Source organism: Polyergus mexicanus, unplaced genomic scaffold (assembly GCF_030449975.1).
Source record: "Polyergus mexicanus isolate NDT 795.1 unplaced genomic scaffold, iyPolMexi1.0 SCAF_12, whole genome shotgun sequence".
In the NCBI taxonomy this organism is placed as follows: Eukaryota; Metazoa; Arthropoda; class Insecta; order Hymenoptera; family Formicidae; genus Polyergus; species Polyergus mexicanus.
Window position 1 is genome coordinate 6964223 of NW_027223332.1, and position 20833 is coordinate 6985055.

At 41.6% G+C, this 20833-nt stretch overlaps 1 protein-coding gene across 2 annotated transcripts in view; it reads right to left on the reverse strand.

Moving 5' to 3' along the window:
- The window catches only part of Sema2a (Semaphorin 2a), a 240299-nt gene that overhangs the window by 19185 nt on the left and 200281 nt on the right, over window positions 1–20833 (reverse strand). For both annotated transcript variants that reach the window (XM_070305479.1, XM_070305478.1), the window contains 2 exons: window positions 10736–10823; window positions 5388–5439 (listed from right to left, as the gene is read on the reverse strand). In XM_070305479.1, coding sequence (XP_070161580.1) covers window positions 5388–5439; window positions 10736–10823 — 140 coding nt within the window. The remainder of the gene's footprint in view (window positions 1–5387; window positions 5440–10735; window positions 10824–20833) is intronic.

A 20833-nucleotide genomic window follows, 5' to 3' on the forward strand; every position in this document is an offset into this window, starting at 1 on the left:
AGAATATTTATATTAAATAAAATTGAAGATTCTCTCTAGGCATTTACGAGAATGTCACGAATAAAATTTTCTATCTTATTCCATATGTTGTCGTCGGTTTGTAATATTGAAAATTTCATTTTATAAATATCTCGCCCCGCATTTTTTTCAGACAACTATATATTTGTTGCGAGATGGAGAAAACTTATTGTACTGAAATTTCGCTAGTCTTATATCGAATTCATTGTCGCAATAAATCCATCCGTGTCGTGGAAAACGCCGGTTCCTCCCTAGTTGAGAAAATGGATAAGAAAAGAAAGACGCGCGCGATAAAGGGAGTATTGAGGGAGTAGAAATTTCCCCTGTGTAGAAGACGAGGCTGAAAGTTACGTGTACCGTGGCCCGGTGCTAAATGTATATTTAATATTATCATTTTAGGAAACAACGCAGGAATGGCCTTGTTTATTTCAGATGTCGATGGAATTGTTCGCTACCTTGCGTGAGTCTTCCGCGCGCTTACCATATGCATCCATCGTGCACTTGCGTGTATGTGCGTGCATCGGAATGCCAAATATCCTTTCGTCTCCACGCTTCCTGGTTCTTTCAATAGGAATATTGCCGTATCTCATCCGCGATTTTACAGCCGTGTAAATCCCGCGGAGAGTTCCTTAATACTTCAGTAATGTCGAGTAAACGTAAAACCGCTCGACGACCCGGACCAATCTTCCACTACCGAACGATTTTTGTGCAACAGCTCTATAAATATTGAATATCGTTGCAGGTATATAGACGAAATCGTCGTAGGAACATCGGACGTCGAATCCCCGCTCCGTCTCGGATTGGACGTTGCTTTATTGAACGTAGCGGTAGTTTATAGATTCCGATTTTCTCGACGAGATCCGCGCGCGTTTGGATTTCGCCTTCTTTTACCATCTTATTCGCGCGCCTTCCATCTTATCGCTTCCTGCTCTCCGGCTGCCGCATGCTTTATTCACGGCGCGGCCGAGCTCGTCTCGGCCTCAGCATCCAACGTCGGAATTCGTTACGCGATCAACGATGGACGACTTCTTTTTCGCGCACGCCGGCGCCGGCTCGATCGATACGCTCGTCGTACTCCAGGATCGATCAGACGATTTCGTCTTATCGTATAACGCCGCTTTGCCGCGAGAAGGATTTGCCGCTGCTCTCCTCCACCTCCTTCGTATCGCGCAAACCCGAGTGTCTCGGCGAAGATGTAACGCGCAAAAAAATAGCCAAGTTGGAGCGAGTCTGGTCTTATCGTTCGATGCACGTTTTCGAAGACGATGATAAAGATACTAAGATTGCACGAGCGCGTGTTCATGGAAGCAGAATTACCTGGTTTCTCGGTTATAACTCGAAATCTCTAAGCGATCGTTGCTACTGTATTTCTCCTTATCGAATATGCAATTTACTCGATTTAAAAAGTTATTATTTCATAATCGTATTGCTATAAAAAAAATATCCATACAACGATTAATACATTATTTTCTTTTTATTTTCCAAAATTGCGCATGTGGGTCGTAGTCGATAATAATCGAACGCGCTCGATATTTTCCTAACACAAGATCTATAATACCGAACGTGACAATTGAACCAATTGAACAAACAAACTCAAAATGGTAAATTTTATTTTTAGAAAACACGCGTTAACTATATCGATCCGTTTTGCTTGTTGCTTTTAAAATGCGTCAGGGAAAAGAACGTGCAATTCCCGTTTCGCGTGTATTCTTTGGGCATCACGCAGCAGCCGTCTCTTTGTAGGATGTGCGGAGTTTAAAACCACCCCCGGCCGTCTATTCTAGCCACGTACTATAACTCGCCTGGAACGCATGCGGTCCCTCAGGGCTGACGCACGAACTCGTTTCTTCCCCTTATGAAATTGTAACGGAGGCAGAATTAGCATGGAACATTGTCTCCGTGGCGAAGGGTAGGTTCATGTTGTAGTGAGATGCTATCGAAATTGACCCGACCGTCGAAACGTACCCGAATTTTCCATTCTCACTTTCGTTCCCAAAAATACGTCATTTTAAATGTACATCTTTAATCTTTACTCTTGTATTGTGCGCGTCTATTTCTTGTTCGCATATATCTATCCTCGGGTTATCATCAAAATGAAAATTTATGGAAAACAAGCCAGAAATGGATTGAGTAAAAATTTTCTCTTCTCGAATTGTTTTTAGAATTTCCCAATCTTTATCCTATGACACATGTATAATAAAAAATATATAAATAACTAGAAAAAACTTTCTAAACAATCTAATAAATTTTCAGTGATATCAGAGCAAACAATTAATTGTTACAGAAAATTTCATGTAAGTAATGGTCATTTAAAATATTAATTATATAACCGCCACATTCTCTCACGCGCTCAAGATCTAAATAACCACTTGAATGTATTTTTCCCGTTTATCGCCCATCACTTGGCTTACGATATATATAACTGCCAAATGCCTTCCAGTCGATCCAGCCTCATTCAATATTGTATCCCCCCTCGCAGCATCCGCAACGATCCTTCCCGCAACCGGACGATCAGCATATATATAAAATGCAAAATTGTATCATCCCACGCGTGTGGTATTCTTTCTTGCATCTCCTTCACCTCTCGCGTCCACATATCTCGCTTTTCAGTTTACCCCAGCATCCCCGGCAGATCGAGATGCTCTAGGGACTTAGAGAGGGAACAAAAGAAGGGGAGAACGGTTTCTGCGGCCTGTTCGGGCCCGCGCGTTAACGTTTTACGGCCACATATCCGGCTACGAGGAAAATCGAAATTCCATGCTCGTTCATTCTCAATGAAATCGAATTCTGCGGCGATGGTAACACACCGATCTCGTAATGCGATTGTAACCGTAACCGAACCATTCGTTCGCATCCCGAAATGACGAAATCAGATAGCGATAAAATTTGCTGAAAATAACACACTTTACTCGTAATAATCAACCGCACGTGATTGTTTAACGTAATCGTACGAAGTAAGTTGTCCGTTGTTGGTGAAACCACTAGCTATTAGGATTATTTCATTGTTTTCCCAAACATTGCAGAGGAAACACTATCCTTGGCACATTTTCGAGCAAGTTGTGCACGCGGAAACCCAGCATGCGGAACCCAAGTTACGTTCGTGCAAACTTTATATCACCGATGCGCGGTGAACTCGTCTAGAACGGTCCGTCCGTACTGAATATAACTCGCGCGTATACATCAATTCGCTCTATGTACCTATTTAATGATCACGTGTAGCCTGGAGGCGAAGAGTAACTATTCACCGTGCTTCGACGTTTTCGCGTCCCCGGTTTCTGTGTGACCGCGTTGTCGTCCACGTTAAAATTAGTTTCAGCGCCGTCACAATCGTCGCATCTGGCATAAAAGCCGAACGAGAAGCGACGGGGTGACAGAACGAGGGCGGGCCGGACGCCCCGTTTCCTCTCCTCTGTTCGGGGCAGTTTTTCGTTCCCGCGACAGGTGGTGAACCCAACGATACGAATATAATTGCATTTTCGAATCGTCGTTTCTCCCTATAGCATCGGTCCGCCGTTTTTTGTCGGCTACCGATTTGTTCGAGAAATATTTTCTTTTTTCATTAAATTTTTTTTCCACGGGGATATAAACAGACATAATAATCTCGTACAAAATTTAATAAAAAAATTAATGCATTAAGAAAAAAGAGAGAGAAAATCGTACATATGTCGATTATTTTTTTTTTTTTTTCTATTATTATCTGTTTTAAGAAGAAATGTACTTGCGATTTGCTGCATAAAAGTACTCGAAATTATCTAGAACGGCTTCTCTCGAGTAAAACGTTCCACTGTGTGTATATTTCGTTCTTGAAAATGTTTCGTTATATCATTCGAGCATTCTTCACCTCTTTCGCGAGGAAAGTCTGTAGATAACCGTCTATTTTCTCAAACAGTAGAAACCGACTGCAAAATCGTGACACGCGATAACGTAGAAACTCCGACACTACTGTCGAAGTATTAGATACGAACTCTACTTGCCGGAAGCTATAGGTCGAGAGCGGAGGTCGAGGCGGGTGGAAGAGCTCGTTGGAAAGAGCTGGGCGATTTTCCAATCGGGGCCGCGGGGCGTTGTCGGAACGTTCGTTGTTCTCTCGGAAGGGAACAAATCGACGAACAACGCCGACAATTGGATTTCATTCCGCTCGAAGTCAGTCGGACGAGATGGTCTGTAGGTAGCCATCACCAAGTGGATGCGACTCCGGCGCACCTTGTCGCAACCGGAGAGGGTTAAAAAGCAATTTTCCTTCTCCGGTCGAGCCGAACGAGCGTCTCTGGCAACCGACTACCGTTCCTGATGTAGAAGGACATCGGGAAGACGAGATAGCAGTTTTGATTCAATTCCCGATTCACCGAGCATGTCGCATTTACCAAAACTCCCCCAAAAGAATGTGCATTTGTGCGCGCAAAAAAAAATATTAAATATCACGATTCGAGTGGAAACGTCAAGTTACGGATCATCGAAATTTGAGATAAATGGAAAAAGACGCAAAAAAATTTTATAATACAACTCGATTCCTAATCAAAACATATCCGCGATTGTTTGTATCTCGGCTGCCACTCGGACGAGAATGCATATACGCGGATGCACTTTTTAAATCGGACGCATCACATGCATTTAAGCTAGACGAGGAGAGCGCGTGGAAAAATCATCGTGCGACTGGTTCATTCACAATGGATCGGTAGATACACGTCAGCTGTTCCAATGACATCGGTGTCGTTTCGCTCGACTATGCATGATTGACACTTTTATGGGGACGAGCTTTCCAAGTTACGACCTGCACCTGGCTTTATCGCCCCCTAAAACGAGAGCCAAGCATCACGTGGCGTATTTGATGCTAATCAATACGAAAACGGTCGTAGAGAAAGAAGCGCATGTTACGGTGAATGAAGTTCTTTCTGAGATTTATTGACGAATTAATTAGTTGAATTAGATAAATGTGTAGTTTTGAGGAGAAAGGGAGACAAAGAGAGAATGAATACGAGGAACTTACAATCTCGAGATAGTACAAGGTATCATTAAAGTTTCTTACAATTGCAAGACATAATTATACTAAATTACTATATCTACATTTTGCCCGATGTTTTAAATAATATGTTTAGTATATTAAAAGTAAACACATTATATCACGCGTTATATAATTAAAAGTTACAAATTTCATTAAAATTTTTTAAATTATTTCTAAAAGCCATATCACATTAAAATACATCGAGATCCACGTTTTCACTTTTAAAGCTCAACGTGATTGTTTAATTTCGCCTAAATTTCAATATTGAATTCGAAATTAACTTAGGATAACGCACGTTATCGCATTTAATAGCAAACGTGCCAAAATGCGGATGTCATAAAATAGCATAAAAGCCTGGACAACTTACCTCGCAGTTGGAATGACTGATGTTGCTCAGATTTAGCCTGAAGATCTTGTCCCTGAAAGCAGAAGAGGAAAGTGTTTCGTGTTAGCGTAACGGTCGAATTAAGCGTGGTCGCGAGATAGACGAAAGGGTCGAGGGGTAAATTTTCATTCCCAACGTCTGCGAGATGCATTACTCTCCGTGACTCGACCCTACCTTATCTCGCCGCCGTTATATATGGTTGTGTAGCGCCGCGGTACTTTGCTTACGGCTTTCCTGCCACAGCGAACGCTCACAAACGGCACGGAATTTCTATGAGGATAGAAAAGGAGACCGGAGGTTAAAATGGGATGTGAGTTGCTTGCCTTCTGACCCTGAATTTTGCGTTGTCTTTTCTTTGTTCGACGGTGATCAGAAGTCACGTCGTTTTCATATTATAGTTCGCTTTTATTAGAATCTTATTTCTCGAAAAACCGTCATTCGCCTTTGAGATTTACGAACGAGGATTATAATCTCAAAGTCGAGAGAATTGAAATAAACTATGTAGATCATGAGACGCTTGCTGAAAGTTTTTCTATTAGAGTTAATATAATTATTTCACATAAATTGCAGCATTAATATCAAATTTCGAACGATATATTTCATGCGTTTTGATTAATATAGCAGGCACTTGCTACCACAGTGCGAAGACCGTGAAACAGTTGTGTGTGTGAAAACACACAAGATTTTCATATAAATTTCCCCGCGATCACCGTGCCGGCAATCCGAGGTGCCGCGCGTTCGATCATACGTGAAAGGTATACGCGCCGCTAGGCGCCGCCGATCGTAAATCGAATTTACCCAGTTTTCAAATGTTTCGCAACATTAACGCCGGCGCGCCGCATAACTTTATCCCAATAGCCATTCATCATCGCCTTTCAATAGAAATACGCAGTCAGACGGAATGCGCACGCGAAACGCGCTAAAAAAGGAAAGAAAAAAAGAAGAGGAAGAACGAGAAAAAGGAAGGCCTATCCCTCAGCGGCTCTCCTTTTTCATTCATTCTGTGCATCGCGCCGTGAAAAAGTAAATACCGACGTAGAAAAACAAATCCGTACTTTGGAATCTACCCGCGTCGAACTTTCGTCTCGACGAACTTTTTTAGAGGGTTCGGCAGGTGGAAAGGAAATGTGAAGAAGGGAAAGGGGGAGGGGCGCGAAACGACGGAGATCGTCTACGTGCTGGCACGTCGCTCATGCTATCGAAAGAAAAAATTCGTAGAAAAGTAATTTGTAGGGGAAACCTGGCGTAAAGGGTGGGGGTTGTGCTGCAAAGTCATCGCTCAGCCGCTTTGAAATTCGATTGGTAAAACGTGCGTAATCAAACTGAAAAATCACTTTGCTATTGAAAATCGCCGAAGAAAAATTTCATTAAGACCTCATTGACACAATTCCGTGACAAGTAAAAAGAATTTTTTTTTTTTTTTTTTTTTTTTAAATTAAATAAAGAAACTGTTACACTCGCGAAAATCGGGAAAGAATTTGGTTCAATTTAACATTTTAACATCGCCTGAGGAGCTTCCGCGGGAAAGTTTAATTAAAATGTCTCGAATAGTTTGCACAGGTCGTGCTGCAATTTCTTAAACTAAAGATGGCTGTGGAGAAGAAAATTTCAACAAATTTTATTGCTAATTCGCAAATAAGAACGAAAACTTAATTAAAGATCGATAGCGCATTTGCGAAAGTTAAATCAGAGTAACGAGTGCGACTGCATATATTATCCGTGCTTCCCCGTTCAAAATGGATCGCAGCTTGAAATAACAACTATACGCACATTGCGCTATTTAGTATATATGTAGAGGTCTATACCATATATCCGCGCGCGCGTAATACGGACATTTTCACCGCGAGCGAAAAGGAGCTTGACGAATGCCGGGCAAAATCCGAAAAGCATCGTTGTCTGAATTTGTGGCTGAGCGTGACGGACAGCTCTAACACGGGATGCATTATCCAACGCGTCGAGATCTACTCTCTCCCCCCCCCCCTCCTCCTTCACACCGCCCTCCTTCGGAGATTCCGGTCTGGGGAAATACATGACAAGGGCCAGGAAAGTGGCGTTTGCAACAGCGCTATTTATCCCGACGCCTTCGGGAAAGAGATGTATATTCGTGGCAAGATGGGTTTAACATAATAGAACGATTTTAATAATTCCCGGTATAAATCAACGAGCACACATACACATGACAGAATATCGTTACGTCGGCATTTCAATAAACCGCAACCCCGGACGTAATAGAACGTTACTTTTCATAAAATAAATAGTGGAAAGCGTGGAGTGACATAAAAGCGCGGATAAAACGTTACGGATAAAATGCACGGATTTAGTACGATTTAATCTAATTCCTCGATAGAATTTCATTGGATTACGCCCGACGAGTAATCCACCGTCAAATCGATATACGACATTCGAAGTGCTAACATCGACGAAAACGTTCGGGAGAGAAAGCTCAATTGCCACGGTTGGTTCTACAATGCCACAAGCCCAGGGCAGTTTTCACCTCGCAAGCGTTCGCGACCGTAACTCACTTCTCTACGTTATCACGTGTTTCTGCTGGTTGTTTCAACGAGCGTTAACGGAGGTGAAATCTCTCGCGTTGCTGTTTCCAGCAACGGTTACCGAGGACAATTAGGAGGATAAAACCGATCGGCAACTGGATGCGACGTGTTAATCCCAACGCAGTCGCTTTTTCGACCGGATTGTCGCGCGAGCACAATACAAGTCTGGCGAGAAAAAGAACAGGCATCGAAGCATCGAGATGAACATATGATGGACGAATTTTTATCTCGTTTCGCTAGACGCACGGCAGACGAGTCGACGGATATAAGCGAGCTGTATTTTTTTAATCTATAGCCTGCCCCTGCGCCGGTGGGTCTCCGGCTTGATAATTGGAAGCGTTCAATTAGCGTGCCTTAATTGCGGAGCGAACCGCAACGCGGGTCTCAAACTACAATTAATGGCTATCACCTTTCTAATTAACGAGAAATGATGACTCGCGCGTGTATCGATCGTCGTGCGCGATAACAGAAGAAAAAAAGAAATCGTAAAGAACGGGTACGAAAGAAGGGATACAAGAAAGAAATCGCGATCTAGCAGGAGGTCATGCGAATCGATCTATATGCAAAAAATCGAAATCCATAAAATCATTTAAAAATGACGTCTTGCGAGATTGTGAAACTTAATCGGTTCTTACCATTCGAAACGTCGAAATGATTTCCTTTTACGAAATTCTTATCGGAATTCGATTCGAAATTGTAGTTTTGTGAATAGATACGCGTGTATATATGTATATGACACGGAGCAAAACGATGCAAGTACATGGAACCAAGCCAGGAAACAGGAAACGTTAAAGTCGAAGTAGCCGCTTTCCTTGGGAAATGCAATTTATTGTAACTGTAGTTTTCTTTTTGTCGTCCCATATGGTGAGCTCATCTTGTCGCAGAAACGTAAGAGAGAGAGAGAGAGAGAGAGAAAAGGATGAAAAGGTCGAGTTATCTCAAAAGCGGAAACTTTTATGCGCTTGTCATTTTTTACTCTCCCGTTGTGCGAAAGTGATTTATATCTTATTGAATTTGATTTTTTTCTACCGCGTTCAAATTACATTGCCGCCAATTTATCTTTTGTCGATAGTGAAAAGAAAATTATATATTTTTAGCGTATCATATATAAAAGTTACGGTTGTTTCATAAGAGATGTTAGATACGTAGTATCTATCCAGAGAAAATAAAAGGATAATATATAATTATTATCGTTGCCTGTATATATTGTAAATTATAACGTTACGAATTTATCAAATCGCTCCGAAGCAACAAAGTCAATTGAATCTCGTTAACGAAAGCATACTTGCTTGTACGAATCAGGAATTGTGAGAGAAGCTCGTAAGACGATCCGTCTCATCTCACAAAGGGATTAAACAAACGTTATTCCTTGTCTGCCTCGGGATTTCTCCGTATCCACAAGCATTGGAGAACCATCCCCACTGCGTCTCCATTACCGGGGCTTCGTAGCATTTTGCTGGCATTTACCAAATTAAGAGGAAGAAGGGATACGCACAAAAGAGAACGGAGAATAGAAGGGCGAACGTTGGCGGATGGTCCGCTAAGGGTGGCGGCGAGCAGGAGAGGCTGGAACCGAATCAAGAAATAATACTCCGCTGGTAACGATGCGACGTTTCCCTCCCGCAATCTGTATCGACTCTAGGGAACAGCATAGGGCCGGCCCTTTAGCCTTTGCTCTCCCGCCCGCCGAGTCACCATCGAAGAAATAATAACCCGATACAGATACACTTCTACGAATGCAACGAAGAGCAGCCGATCGATTTAACGGGTTATTACGGCTACCTAGGGAACGGCAAGAAACTCTCTTCGCGCAACTTTTAATTACGGCTAAGTTCTATGAGAGAACTGAATAGAAGGAGAATTGTGGGAAATAGAGAGAGCTTGGCACAATATATATAAAACAATCATAGAACATTTGTAAAGAAGAACTTTGATAGCAACGTCATTAATTTAGAACCAAGTATTTTCATCACTGTTTACGATACGTATATTAAATCGTGCGCTTTCGCGTATAATGCTTAAAATTGCTATCTTTCAAGGATGAAATAGCAAATTCATTAATTTTCATCTCTGTTGACATGACCTTTTTCTCATTTTGTCGACAACCATAATTGCCGAGATCGTCAGTTTCGATTTATATTATATGTTTGCTCTCCTTGCCGTTTTCCTCCGCAGCTCAAAGATCTCGAGTAAATTGCCTTTCTGTTAAGTGAAACATTTAGAGCGAGAAAATTCTGATCATCTTCTGTAAAATGAAACAAGCGAATAAACAAGATTCGCGGTTTTCACGAACAATAAGAAGAAACAGAGTAGTAAAATAAATAAAAAAAAATGTATATAATTTTTGCGAGTTGAAATAGTCGAATATATATCGAATGAAAACATTTTAAATGACATTTTCAATCTGCTTCGTTCATAAAAAGACGATATCGCGAAGCACCGTTCCATATCGCCTATTCGATGATAATTATTATCCCGAAAAAGCCAATATCATATGTAACGAGTAATCCGTCAAAGTTCGGATTATATTCGATTATCCGGCGATATCGGAAAATTCCATCAAACAGCACGATCTCGCGCTTCATCACACATACATTGTAAAATTTTAATCACAGCAATCGTAAAAATCCGCAGTGTAGCACGTACATACGTACATAGCCGCGCGACGCTGACGTAATACCTCTGTCCTCAGGCTTTGACGAGGAAACGTGGCAACTTTTCCCGGGGATTTTCATGGCGTGACATTTTATTACGGAGCTGGAAAAAAGTTCTACTTACATAGCTCCGACATATAGGGCGTCCCTCTTACTGTCCAGATAGAGCGTCCTGTAGTACAGCATGCCGCAGCTGAATTCCCGCACGTGTTCTGAAAGCAAAAGTAAACAAGGGGATTAAACGCGATGTCGTGGCACGGCGAAATTCATTTTCCGCGGCGCGGAAACGCATCGCGGCCGTGCCGCGTGCTCGCTTCCTGGGATCGTTAGATTTTCATTATGACTTTTATAATAACGTCCGGATAGTAAAGGGCGCCAACTCCCTCCCCACCCCCTTCCGTCGATCCCGCGCCTGGGTAATCCGGCTAAAGTCAACTCTGACTTATCTCTATCGTAAACTCGTCGAAATTACACGGCACGTAATGCGCGCTCGACATTTTCGTATCATCGGCTAGCGCGAATTCTGGATAAAATCCACGCCGCGGAAACGTCCAAGATCAACGCGCGAATTCATATTAGCGAGTTAATAAATCAAGCTGCGGGAAGAATTTTTCCTATTGTCTTTGATATAAATGCAAGTTTGTAATTCGAGACAAATATTCGTACGATAATACAAGTATTAATTTTTTTTCGAGTCCCGCGAAATTTCGTTAAAAAATTTGAGCGTATATTATATACCATACATATATTTTTATCTACTTATAATTTTTCAAAGAAAGGAAGGACATATTGCGATAGCTACCGCAGTACTTAAGGGTATTAAGTCAAATCGATTATCATTTGCACGTCGAGAGAGCTAGACTGCATAAAATTCACGGGCCAGCCGCTGGAACGCCAACGAGAAAGAACGGTCGCTGCGGTGGCTCTTGCCATCCTCGCTCCTCTTCCTCTTCTTCTATCTCATCGACACTGATCTGTTTAACATATGAAAGAAAGCCGCCCCTTTCTAAATATACTCGTTCCACTCCGAACTAACAGAGCGCGAACAATACTATATTTTATACGGTATCAAGAGGGGCTGACGTCGAATGAAAGGGGTTCCTATTCTAGAACAGAGCTACTCTTCCTCCGCATCTATCCCTTGTTCCGCCCTTCTTTCCTCCCGTCTCTTCTCTGGCGTCTCTCCTTTCCACGTACGCTAACCAACTCTTCTCTCTCCTCCGCGAGCGCGGGGGATGCAAAAACGCGATCTCGTTTTATCTCTGCGTAACGACCCACGTTACGCCGCGCTCCCTCTAATGTCGGACTTATTCAAAACCAATGTGAGCCATAGCTCGTTAGATCGGCCCAGATAAACCACGCTTCTAGGCTATGTGTCTCGAGAGACTTCGAAATTTATATTCACTCGCAAACATACGCGCGATCCCGTCCACGTTTCTCTCCTTTTTCCACCGATTCCACCCGAATGCGCTCGCAACTCGTTCGCCTAAAAGCGCATTTCAAGAGCACGAGAGTTATTTCGATCTTATCGTCGTAAGAAAATTGTATCGCCCGTGTAAGACGACACAGCCGCACCTGCCGCTCGTTGTATCCGAGTTAATATAACTGTTGCGTTTGCCCTGTGTCGTTTGCGCGGACGCTTCTATTTTCGACCCGCGATAAAACTGGCCTTGCCGCGGCGCGGCAATTGTTAATGGAGTAAACGTCGTCAGACGACGTAGATTCTATTTATACAGACAGAGAGCGAGGCTCGCGTCCCTTTGGCGCAACGTTATTTATGTCATGCGACGAATACACTCCGTGTTGTAGTAATAATTTGTTTCGTGTACTCACTTTTGCATGTTCATTCAGCGAAATCGCTTTGTAAGATATTATGTATCTAACGCTATCCGTCGACTGGTGTATAAGTAATTTATACGTATATATACACATATAACACAGTATATATTTTGTTAACGCATGACGTGACAATACAGTTAAAAGTTTGTACGATTTTATAATTTCAGCCGTTTCATAATTATTCGATAATTGTTACATTGTTTTCGACTGCATTGCGTGCCAATATTTGCTTAATTAATTGTACGATACGCGCATAATATAAATAATTAATCGTTCAATATTGATACGTCGGAGAAACATATGGCGCTACCGCGCTGGATTCTCTGACAAATATTTGCCTTCGTGTAATTTACCGCCATTAAAAGACGTCCACGCCATGTATATGTATATTCGAGTGCGCACAAACACACATCTACTTATCGTAAATTACTTATGCACTCCTATAAGAACACGTTTCGAACTTGGAGGGACGATACAATCGCTAATCGACATTGTTAACGGTGCGTGATAATGTCCTAACGACCCTAGTTGCGGAAACCATTCATTTGGATTCGATGGTTCCGAGCACAACGGCCTAATACCTTTACAGTATTTCTTAATTAAGCGCATACCGGGAGAGTATTAGCGATATCTGGAATCGTTATATCTTTTGGCCGTTATATCTCATAAAAAAAAGAAGGGCTGCAAAAACGGAGGGTCATGGAAGCGTAAAAACTATTGTCACGAGTATATCGGCGCATAAACGTATAAATTATTCTTTATTTTGTTAATTCGGGAACCTAATGATTATCCGGGCTATTTTTTATGATTATATGCGTAATATATATATACAAGATATGCTTGCGCGGTTGCCTTATAAAAATAAGAATCGTTAATTATTAATCTGTTTATCAAGTTAAACGAGATGGTAGAAATTATTTTGAGAATTCGAAAATATAAATGTTATTTTAGATTCCATGTTAATCCCACATATATTTGAAATAAAGCTCATTTTTTAGTCAAACGATCGTTAATACCGTATTTAAATCCCACGGACTTTAGAATCTCGATATGTAACGAGAGAGGACGATTCGCTCTTTAAATCTTCTCTCTCTGTGTACGTTCATGTCATGCTCCAATTCTTGCGTACATGTTTTTGCATCTAAATGCATTTCCGCGAAAGCTTTTAATCGCCGTTTGCAGAGCATTTGGTTTTGGTCCGAGCAATAAATATATAATCCGACTTTCTGAAAAACTTATTTGATATATCGTTATTTTACCGTATACCCCTTTCATAGGTTCTAATTTTCTACCAAGATACAATCAGAGAATAAATTCTATATTAGGTTTAATCGATACTTTCCGCATGCAAAATAAAATAGTTGTAATTATAATTTGACATAAAATGGAAAAAACTTAATATTTCATATTTTTAGAAATTTGTCTTTGATACTTTTTGCCAATTCGGACATGTATAATTCACTTTCTTTTATCTAAAATTCGCTGCGTTCCGTGGGAACAAAAACTCGAGCGCATAAAGAAAGAAATGCGCTACATCGATAGCTGTATGTAAATGAAGCAGATAATGTAAAAGAGCGAGATTATTAATCGTGAAATAATATCGCATTAAATTGAATCGCTACGGAAAGGCGAATGAGAACGATGAGAGTCAACGTAGTCGATGAAGAATTTTTTAGGAAATTTATTGCTCTTACTGTGATGGCGTTTGAGAGATCACGATCGAATGGATTTAAAATCGACTTTAGTCGAAAACTCAGCTTCTGCTCGCGCGATAAAATCGACTCACGCTCGCGGATTATGGAATGATATAAAATCGATAAGACAATGTTTTCTAGGACGATATCGCAAGACCGGTGGTTATTTTTGAAGAAATTGCGTCGCATACACATACATACAGAGATTTAAGCTTCTGCGCACGATTTCCGACGATAACAACGTTGAATACGAAGCCACACGATCATTTTTCGTGTTCGCAACTGATCTTTATGGCAGATTTATGCAGCGCATCTTATCGGCAATCGAACGAATCTTGCGGCACGTGCAAAACGAATATTTGCGATCTTTCTCTCTCTCTTTATCGCGTGGACGGAAATGCGAATTCATAAAGAGAACCACGGTTGCAATTGAATAAAGTTAGGCCGATGTGCGGGGCCCCAACTCAGCCCGCACAATGGCAGATTAGGCGCGCGATCATTTTTTACATTCGTCTGGCTTCGTTCCAGCTGACACTGGCATATGGCCGCCAAAGATTACGAGGGTACCGCCGCCACCGCCGCGACCGTGTCCAATTTCCAACGTTATTATTATTTTAATCCCTTGAGCCCGAGGCAAGGTGCCATGCCGTACCCGCGGCGGATAGCGAAAATATTCTCCACCACGGTAATTTCAATTGCAAAAGCGCCCTTTTCGACTTCTCACAATCCATCTCGCTATGCGTACCGCACTGAGACTTTGAAAAATGAAATACATTCTGCATGTGATGCATGCGGCGCAAGCGATTTTAAATAGATTTCATGGTTAATGTGCAAAGATATATACTGTATCAAGAACACTTCTGTTTGAGATCAGCAAATTATTCAACAGTAAGAGTAAGGTAGTAACGGTAAGACCACCACCATCGTGCGATGCTCTCACATAACTAATTCACATAACTCGTCATAGGTATCAAAACGTATCATTTTTAATAAATATCTTCTTCGAATTATATACAAGACATTTTTGCTGCGCAAAATATTCACTTTTCGATCGCGTACGCAAACTAGATCGAATCTGTTTGTAATCGAAGGTGCAGATGGTCCAGAACGAAATTCAGGACAAGGTAACACGATACAACAAGGAGAGAGAAAGGGGGAGGGGGATCGAATGTCTCTGGGGTCTCGATTCGCTATTGCTCCTCGGTCAAGGCACGATCCGATGATCGCGTGGGATAGAACCTGCTGACGCGTTTCGAGGACCTTTTATCCGGTGTGTGAAACGCGTCTTCTATCCTTCGTGTCTGTCAGGAGTTGGTTGAGTCGTGAGAAGGTATAGGGTCAAGCGTACGTATGCGCGCATACTCGACCATCTCGGCCGCGGCTCTTGACAGAGTTGACATGTTTGGAACTCGTCTACCCCCGCTTGCGGATTCGCCGGATCTCGACACGACAATACACTCTTCTCGAAACCGAAAGTCCCCGCGCGAACGCCGCGGGGCATTGTGCAAACTTTCTATGGAGTATCGATCATAGGACGCGGCCAATACTTGCCGTTAATCGAATTCGACTGGGAAACAGTGACGGATTTAGAGCTTCGGGGATTTTAAATGGAACGACGTTTAGTAGGAACATCATGGCACGTACATTCGAAACGGCCCTTTCCATTGGCATTCTCTCTGCTGCAATATCGCCGACAAGTATTAAGAGTATCGAGGGTGCTGGGCTTCATTTTTCGAAGCACGCATAGGAATCAAGCCGCTTTGGCGTAACTATGACGACGATCGGAATTACGATTTCGTTTCACCCTCGCGATACCGAGTTCCGATCGAAGATTGCCAGGTGCGTGCGAGTCCCTATTTTGCCTCTGTTATAGATTCGACTGGTGGGAGAGAAGAGAGTGCGGGGATTAAACGTGGGGGAGGCAGAGGTAGTCAACCGGAGAAACAGTTCTCGGAACGGATACCGCCGCCGTATCGCAAATGCAGGGGCGAGGGTTTCGCGGTGTTGGTCTTGATAATAACCATCCCTTCTTTCCGACTCGTTTGTCTAATAAACCAACAAACGTGAACGACTCGTCGAGAAGATATTCGAGGGAATCGTTTGCAACCGCGGAATCATAGGGAGAGAAAGGAAGGGGGGGGGGAGGGAAAGAAGCAGCAAGCTTGTAATTGCGAAAAAGCGCGGTAATGTGAAAATTCGAGAGAGAGAGAGAGAGAGAGAGAGCAACGAAGGTTGAAATAGAAATATCAGTCGATCTAAGCGGAAGAGGAGCGAGGAAAACGGTTTCGTTGACAAAGTAAGTGTAACATAGGTATGACGAGGCAGAAGTGCGTGAGAGAAAAAGAAGGGGAGCAAAAAGAGAGTCGAAAAGAGCGACGTAAGAGAGGGTGAAAGCGGAGATGAAATGGGGCAAAGCGTGGCTGGTGCGCGGCGCACCGCCACGTCACGCCCTTCTCATTAATCAACCCTCTTCCCCGAGACACTTCTGTCTCTATTTCTCTCCTTTTCTATCCGTCTATTATCCTATCCGCTCTCACTGTCATACTTACGCGATCTTTTACTTCGCGGAATTTGATTATCGCATATTTTAATCTAGATAATAGGCCTAAGCTTAAAAAAACGTTTAGGATAATGGCTGACATTTTGATCGGTCGATATACATTTATCAATTTAGAATTATTTTTGAATATGTCTTTGCTAATTTCTCACGTACGAGTTAAATATTGATGTAAATGTTGACAATTCATCAACAAAAATACATAATTTGACGGTTACGAGATATTGCGTTAAACTTCGTATACAGTTCTATTAGCATGACAGTTCAATTTAGTTAAAGGCTCATTAGGTTAATGCATCGCCATCGTATAGTTGTACCAGATTTGGATCAGGTTTACCCCGTGGATCACGTATCAGAAGCACGAAGTGGAAACATCATTCTGAGCTCCCTCCCGCCTCCCTTCCACTATTCTTAGTTGGTATGAACATGAGCTCCTTGATAGTTCCTCACAGTGAACTATGAACTTGCTTAATTGGTAGCACGATATCCTCTTGCTATAATTGGTCAAGTTGCGCGGAGTCGTAACATATTATTGAGAAAGTCATCCTTGAAAAGAGGTCAGACATCTATAATATTTTAATGATGGCTATTTTAATGCAGAAAACTGTTAAAGACCCTATCTTTTTATATTAGATACGAAAAATCGAGTGCATATATTCTATTTTCGAATCGATATCGAAAGACGTATCATATTTTTTATATATAATAAATTGAAATTGAGAAATAATTTATAAAAGAGGTCAATGTATAAAACTGCATGTTCCATCATAAAATTTAAATATCATGTTTAAATAACCTGTTGGAAATTGCGTGCAAAAGGGAGATAAAATACACGGAAAAAAATTAGCTGCCGTAGCTAAAAACTGTGTATGGTAACTGGATTACAGTCGTATTATGTAGACAGCGAACATCTTAGCTGTGACACCTATTTATTAGGTGCAACAGCGAACCGTTTTGCTGCAGTTTAGAAATTTATTTTGCAAAACATGATTAGCTATGGTAGCGAAAACTTTTTTTTCCGTGTACGATTAAAAAATATTCTAACTCATCGGGAGAAAATATTGCAAAATATTTGGAGCGACATTTGTTACAAATAATATCGAAGTCAAGTTGTATAAAATATTTGACATTCATAATGCCGGCATAGCGACTAACACAGCGTTGTAAAATAGAGATCCGTCGAAAAGCGAATTACAGCGCGACCGCCGTCGCACGGGTTGACAGCTCTCAGTTCGATCACAACAGTCACAGCCGAACCTCGATAATAATAAGCGTCTCGATCGGTCCATTACGTTAATTCTCGATTCGATTGTTTATTCAGGCATTTTCACGCACGAGAACTCCACTGCATTTGATAGACATGTTACCGTACCGACGACCTCCTCATGCGACATAATAGAGAAGCATATATAGTTTACATCGATTTTTTGCTTAGCATTAATTATTTATACGAAAAAAAAAAAGGAAGGAGAGAGGCACGAAAAGAAATTATCTATCCCATGTCAATTCTGTAAAGACAATTTATTTCATATTCTTACGCGAAAAGATTCTCGAAAAGAGATTATTCTTTATCGATTATGCGCGGTCACTCAAAGTGACTTCCAAGTCTATCGCTCGCGATAAAGTCTCATAAACAGCGTGCTGAGCGCATATTAAAATATCCTCGTCGACAAGCGTATCGGCGTCAGAGGCGGCGGTAGTGCGGATAAAGAGCGAAGCGAGCGGTGAAAAAAAAAGAGAGGGAGAGAGAGAGAGAGAGAGAAAGGAAGAGAAAGAAACAAAAAGAAAACACGGAGAATTTTTTCGTTGCTCCGCCACAGCCGGACCCCGTACGGCGCGGAGCGAACGAAAGAAGGGAATGAAAGAAGATGAATAAAGCCTGAAATAAATTGCGTTATCTTTTCGTTCCACGCGTACGGCTACCGTCACTAGCGCAACGTGCAGTCGCTACCACTGCCCCTCCCTTCCAACGTCGACTCCCCTAATACCTTTCCTTTCCTGCGCGCGCGAGGAAAGGGACGCAGTCATTTTTAGAGGGCTCTTCAGAGCTTTTCTATGGCACATTCTCGACTTGGACTTGGATGGTAAATGAAAGAATCCGCTTGAGAGAATATATATATATATATATATATGCGTATGTATGTATATATGTATCTTTCCACGATGATTCTCCTTTCTTATTGACTCCTCCCGCTCGGCAACTCTCTTTTGCGAATCCGCAATTCATTCCATTCCCGGATTTCCCTTCCTTTGCGCTAGTATATGCTCGGGGATCAAAATCTTTCATCGTTATTACTAAATCTCTTAACGAGCGTGAGATCGAAGTACGAATTTCACTCAGATTTATTGTTAGACCTGTAGCTCTTGCGAACTAATATTATGGTTTCAAAATAAAAGCTTCTCTTCTCTCTTCGCTTCCATGAACTAAAAACTGCGGTTCAATATTTCGAGGTAAAATTCAAGCGGGGCGAACATATCGCATTTTACACACACAATCATTTATGCAATAATAAATTCTTCACGTAAATTTGATGCTATTACGCTCTAGTTACAATTTCAATGCCAATTGTTGGATCAAATTTAATTATTTTCCTTCATAATCTAATCGAATCATTTCGCCTCTTTTGCGCAATTATATTGCGATGCAGATGTATATCAGAAAACGTTTTAGTAGAAAAAGATGTGAAAACAGGAATAGGCTGGTTTATCATTTTTAGAATTTCTTAGAGAAAGAAAAAACAAGCACGAGAGCACGTCAAGAGAATCGGTTTATAGAGAAGAAACAGAGAGAGAGAGAGAGAGAGAGAGAGAGAGAGAGAGAGAGAGAGAGAGAGAGAGAGGACAGCGCGGGAGAAGAGAGGAGAGAAAAGAGTGAACGGGTTGGGCCCGCGATCGGATCTGCAGACTCGCGTTTATCATCGTCGGCGAATCTACTTCGGGGGCTGTAATCACCTCTCCCTCCATCGCTGCCGCTCCTCGCTAATAACGAGTTACAGCCCTTCCGCCGTCGGGGTGAAGGTAAAGAGGAGGTGAGTACGGCAGCCTCGATCTGAGTCTCGGGGGTGGGAGTAATTGCCAACGTAATCACACACGTTGCACAAACCGACCTCCCTCCCGCCATCCTCCGTCTCCGCTCCCTCCCTTGCCCGGTGTACTCCCTTACACAGAACTGACCCTCGCGGCGCACGAGCAAGGACGCGCGCATCCCCATGGCGGAGAGATCCGTTTTTGAGATCAGATAGATGACCTCCGCAAAATGTCCCGCGGCTACTAATTCTACGCCCCTTTTCGGCGACGCCGAGATGGAGGATGCGCAGATTTTTCGCACCACGAACAATATTCCTAACGCGATAAATTTTCACTTATCTCGGAGAAAACAACGGCGGAACGAAATACATATCCTCATAAATGTATTTGCAATGAAAAATACTGGATATAAAAGTTAATATCGTTCCCTTTAACTCCCCTTCTGCAGCTTTAGATTGGGATAAATTAATGGATGACAACGCGATAGTATATTATAATAATGATATGAACTAAGAACGTAATTCATTTTCTTTAATAAAAATATATACCTATATAATTATAATGATAATTCATCTGATTTACATATCATTAGCGTTTCAATAGATTCGTCCGACAATAAAAAAATTAATATCTTATTTATTGCTACGCACCAAACGTTTCATGATATAAGGCAGTTGGAAAAGATCAATAAAATCATTTCAAATATATTGTTGCTACATATAATAGTTTACATAACAAAGTCAGTTAACTAACTTGTGCTATTCATACAAAAGCAAACATAGTACAATTGTTATCTCTTTATAAAGTGATTTCCGATCAGAAAATGGAGTTTCGTTTAATCGAATAAAAGTCGTTCGATTCGTAACGGTCAAAAGAGTTAATTATACACACGCATAAAATAATTAAATATACGAGAAATCAAATAAAATGCGACAAAACGTATAATAAATAAAATAAAGAATATAAATAATTATCATATATAAACGGAATTAATATTAATTCTTTATTTTCGTGATTTGAAAACCTTGCCCCCACCCAAGTTTAGCCAGCGTAAACACGCGACTGTGTATGTAATTAAAACGAGTCATGTTGTAAGCACAAAATC